Raw genomic sequence first — 5000 nt, forward strand, 5'->3', positions numbered from 1 at the left:
CACACACACACACACACACACACACACACACACACACACACACACACACACACACACACACACACACACATTCTTGAAAACACTAAAGAGGCAAAGCAATGGAGTAAAACAGAGGACACTTCTTATACGAATCACAACAACAACATTTTTACAGGAGGCTGTACTCAGATCCAATACAGTCTTGACACAGGAGCACTGACAGTATATATATATATTTATGTTTATACCAATAAATATATTGAGGACAATAAGTGTGAATTAGTCTATGTGTCACTGATTAAGGCATCCGCTGACATGGTCGGTACTATACTAAAACAGCACAATCATTTTATATAAAAGAAAGAAAGAAAGAGAGAAAAGACTAAAAAATCGGTGTGCAACGTAATACAGCTACTTTGGGGGAATATTCTGTTTTGAGTCAGGGAAATCTAGCAAAGAAAAAGGAACACAGATGCACCCTATTCAAGACTACTTGAAGATCACAGCTAGAAAGATTTAGCACACTCTTGTGACTGCACGTACAGTAGTGGGTCAGAGCAACCTCTACTAATTCTCTTTCACACCCTCTCTTTAAGACTTTTTCACTTGACTTTCTGTATCTAGCAATGTGTGTGTGTGTGTGTGTGTGTGTGTGTGTGTGTGTGTGTGTGTGTGTGTATGTGAGAGAGAGAGAGAGAGATGATGAGAAAGATTGCCAAGGGACGTCAACCACCATTTATACAGGATTTCTGAATGATAGTGAAAAGATGGCTTTACAAAATATCAGATGGTGTAGGTTATTTATGTGTGTGTGTGTGTGTGTGTGTGTGTGTGTCTATGTGTGTGTGTGTGCGTGTGTGTGTGTGTGTGTGCGTGACATAGAGAGAGAGAGAGAGAGAAACAGACAGACCCATAAGTACTTTGTTATTTTGTCCTATTCCATATTGATAAGCCTACATCAACACCCAACAGACTATATACATGTGGAAAGAACGAAACCTCCAGCACCAATGTCACTCACCTAAGCACTCCCCCCCCCCACCTAAGCCCCCCCCCCCCCGTTATGATTCCATTTGCAAAGATCCCATCTTTATCGCATGCCCTTTGTCCCCCGCAGCTATGTCCATATGCATATTTTCTGTGCAATATCACTATAGAATGCTGCTATATTTTACAAATAATGTGAATCTTTATCTGTGTGCAATTGAGAGTAATTACCTCAACGGCTACAACACCTTGTATTTCAGGAAGGATTACGATTTTAAACTGCATTATTTTTTGTCTAGATTGCTTCCATGTATTTCTAATCACAGCATAGTTATGGTTGCAATTTGGATAAATAGAAACCTCCTGAATCAAAAATCTCTTTAAACTGTAGTATTTACTGTATTCACAAAACAGATTATTGGAAGTTTATTGTCTTGTCCTACAACCCACAATACTACATTTCAGCTTCAGCTGTTAGGAATACCTGGTGATCAACAAACATGCGGTTTGTGGCACTTGTCCCCCAACTGTGCTGTTAATAAACAGGCCTGACCTTTGACCTTTAACCCTCCAGAGCTGTCAGAGCGACACCTCTCAGACTTAAAATGTGCCGAGCTGAGAGGGAGTTAACGCTACACCTGTTCGTAGTCCACTTCGGACACACGAACTCTACACGAGCCCCTAGGCGTTACGGGACTCAACCGGTCTCCTTGGGGTTTTGGATAGAACAAGTGCCCGTCGAGAGGTCTTAAGACAGGTGAAGATCATCCTTGGGAAAACGCCTATCATTACAACGGGAATATGCGGAAGCTCGTCACGTAACTGCTGCCAACAAGGCAATAAAAAGACCGATTATAAAAGTGTCTAACAGGTTAGGTTAAATGTAAAACTCCTCTGTATTTTATTACGGAGGTTCACCTGCATTTTCTTGGCTACAGTTAAAACTCCCCTACGGCATACGGGAAGACAAGAGAGTAGAGACAGATCGACGGTGTTAAGAAATACAATGTCTGCGTTTAGGAATAGTTTTGTCGTCTTCGTGCGCTTCACATGGCATATGCTATTTTCTGACCCCAGTATGCGATCTGTCGCAGCACGTCACTTGCATATTGATGGATCAACACAATGCCATTGCGCTATGCTGTATTATCAGAAATGACTCCATTGACATGAGCCACGTTACTGCCTTTAAACTTCGCACACAACCCATTTATCTCATTTGCTGATCGAAGACCCCCTCCCTCGCCTCCCTTAAGCAGAACGTCCACACCCTGTGTTGCATGTGCCCGGTCAATAATGCATTGTCATTTCCCAAACATCGGTTTGTAAATGACAGATGTTCAGTGGTGTCTTTTTGTGACAATTCAGATGTCCCCCACATGACTTGCCAATATACAGTAGGTTATCCTGCGCAACTAGTCTGTATAGGACTATGGCCACACGGGATTCGACGTGATAAAACAGCAGAAAAGTTGATCATGAAGGCTATGATAGTGGTGAAAGTTGTTCAAATAATCGCTATTTAAGACTGTGTGCTTGATAGCTGACTACCCCTCATAATCTCATTTTAAAAAAGTACCTACTTGAACCGAGAAAACAGTCAGTCAACCTTCTGAAACAGCTTGTTGAAGGCGGACCATCTTCCATGTCTGACCGCAGGCGCAGGAAGGAGAGAGCGGCGGTGAAAAGCGTGCCTCGTCGGGGACTCCTGCAGAAGGCAGTTCCGCTTTTACGGAAATAGCCCGAGCAGGACGCGGAGGGATGAAGTCCTAATAGTCCGTGGAGGGGGAAGAAGCCGTGAATGGTGCGCAGCAAGTACGGGAGAGGCGATGTCGCTCTGCCCCGACGACTCGTTCCGCCTCCTTTCCGCGGTGGTGGTCCAGAGGGAGAGGAAGGCGACGGTGAGGAGAACGACGCGGGGTAAGCAGACGAGGGAAAGCGGAGGACTGAGCTGCTGCTGGCAGCGGTGTTGTTGCCTCCTCCTTCCCGAGTGCTGCTGCCGCTGGTGTTCCTGGGTGTCGCTGCGTAAAGAGCTGCACCGCCCGCCCTACCGCCCTCCGGAGACGCTCTGCTGCTGTGGACGTGAACGCTGCTGCCGTCTCCGGATCTATGTGTTTTCCCAGCAGTCAGGGGGGATTGGGGGCGTGATGGGAGTAATTTCTCAGGGTTGGACATCCTCCGTTATAACAGCGGTGATGAGGCAGGACCGTTACAGACTTCTATGAAAATAATAACCTCCCGCTACACGGAGGGATCCATAGACTCACTGCTGACGGAGGGCTGGCATCATAAAACGTCTAATTCACCGAGTTGTTTTCGCTCGACAACCATAAGGAAACACTGGGAACATTTTTGTTGCAGTTGCGTGAATCAAATAGAGGCTATTGTCGAGAAAACCTTGCCATATCTCATGATATTGTTTCTTTTCACATGAGATTGCAGATTATGTCAGAATTGAGCCTAGGATCTCATCACCCAAATCCTCTGACTAACTAGAATCGTTCTAAATAACCAGTTTTTCACTGATTCACATAATGTATGTAGAAATATCTAGAATATGTTCAGCCATGTTTCATTGATAAACTGGTAGCCTATGTCGCCAGTCTTCGTCAGCAAAAACGTAGGAATAAACTACAAATAAGAAGTAAAGCTGTGATAGACGCTGCAGCAGGGACAGACAGCCTAAATGCCTTCGAGACGTCAGCACGCGCCGGTCTCTGTGTGTGTGTGTGTGTGTGTGTGTGCGCGCGCGCGCGCGGTGCGTGCAAAGCAGCCTGGTATAAGCTATTTCTAAAACGTTTGTCTACAATGCAGGATAATTCCTGAACAAAACTTTCAGTCATTTTGGCCTTCCGTCAACTGAAATTGTTGTACACCAACAAACAGGCTATACAAACGGAGGTCCCCATCCAAAACATACGGCCCATAGGCCTGCATGTCTTAACACAGCTTTTTGCATCAGCTTATTCTGCACAGAACTTGGTGTATGCAAATGAAAAAAATACAGTTTCCAAGAGCCATTACACAGGCTACAACAGAACACAGTCATTGGATATCATTCAAACATGCACACAGAAAGCCTCCTTGTTGCCTAGGAGTAGATATCACTATCTTGGCACAAAGATGTGACGTTTATAAAGTTTAGGATAGTATATCTCTCCTGTGCTTATGAAAAATCTCATTCAGACCAGAAGTATAGGCTATCTTGTTTCATTGTGTGCGCTGTAAAGCCTAGTTCGTGGCAAAGCTATTGTTATTTTTTTTAATAAGAAGTCGATTGTAGCCTTCGACTTCAGGAATGGTCCACGAAATAATGTAATACACATTTACGGATAGAGGATGAGATTTTATACGTAAATTCAGTATAGATTTCAGCAATGAAAAGCATACAAATAAAAAAGGATATGTCTTTATGGAGGCCACTAGAAAATAGAAATAGGCTAGCTATACCGGTAGGGCTTCAAAAGACGTTTTTGTGGTTTTGTAAAAAAAAAAAAAAAAACGACGCTACGTCAAAACATATTTTACAACTTTTGGTGTAAATTAAATATGACTCACTTAGCTTCACACCCTCTAAGAACTCTAAATACCAACTTCACTACCTTGCAAGGGCAAGCAATTAATATACACCAGCAGCCTACTTGAACTGTGAGCTTCACCATGATTGAGATTCAAGTAAATGTAGGCTACTCTCAACTAGCGTAAGCTTGCAGCCCTGTCCTTTCTAATTATTCCTCAAGAAGTATGGTTTCTGTTCTTCGGTTCGTTTTTTTTCTACTCAGAGGTTTATTCAAAGGATTTCCTGTATCATTTTGACGTTTCATTGACGTCTTTGGGGCCCCACACACACAGAGTTTCCAGCGCGCTGGAAGTATGTCGGTGTTGATCTGACTAGAGCCTGGGAGGCATGAGTTGAGGGGTTGGGTGCAAACTGCAGTCCAAACGCGCACAAATCGCTGAATGTAAACAGCTAAATCCCATCAAATCATTTTCTGCAAGTAGGTTACAATCAAAGAGTTATACCCTATGCCGCG

The 5000-nt window shown here is 43.8% G+C and overlaps 1 protein-coding gene across 5 annotated transcripts in view; it reads right to left on the reverse strand.

The window, feature by feature from the left end:
- Positions 1–5000, reverse strand: part of pde10a (phosphodiesterase 10A) — a 114325-nt gene that overhangs the window by 86989 nt on the left and 22336 nt on the right. For 4 of the 5 annotated variants that reach the window (XR_006152756.1, XM_031578785.2, XM_031578786.2 and 1 more), the window contains exon 1: positions 2550–3247. The exons of the other annotated variant lie outside the window; for it this stretch is intronic. Coding sequence is in view for 3 of the 4 variants with exons in the window: in XM_031578785.2 (XP_031434645.1) it covers positions 2550–3141 (592 nt within the window). In the remaining variant the exon portion in view is untranslated. Of the gene's footprint in view, positions 1–2549; positions 3248–5000 lie in introns of those variants that run through there. 5 annotated transcript variants of the gene reach the window in all.

This window comes from Clupea harengus, chromosome 13 (assembly GCF_900700415.2).
Source record: "Clupea harengus chromosome 13, Ch_v2.0.2, whole genome shotgun sequence".
Classification (NCBI taxonomy): domain Eukaryota; kingdom Metazoa; phylum Chordata; class Actinopteri; order Clupeiformes; family Clupeidae; genus Clupea; species Clupea harengus.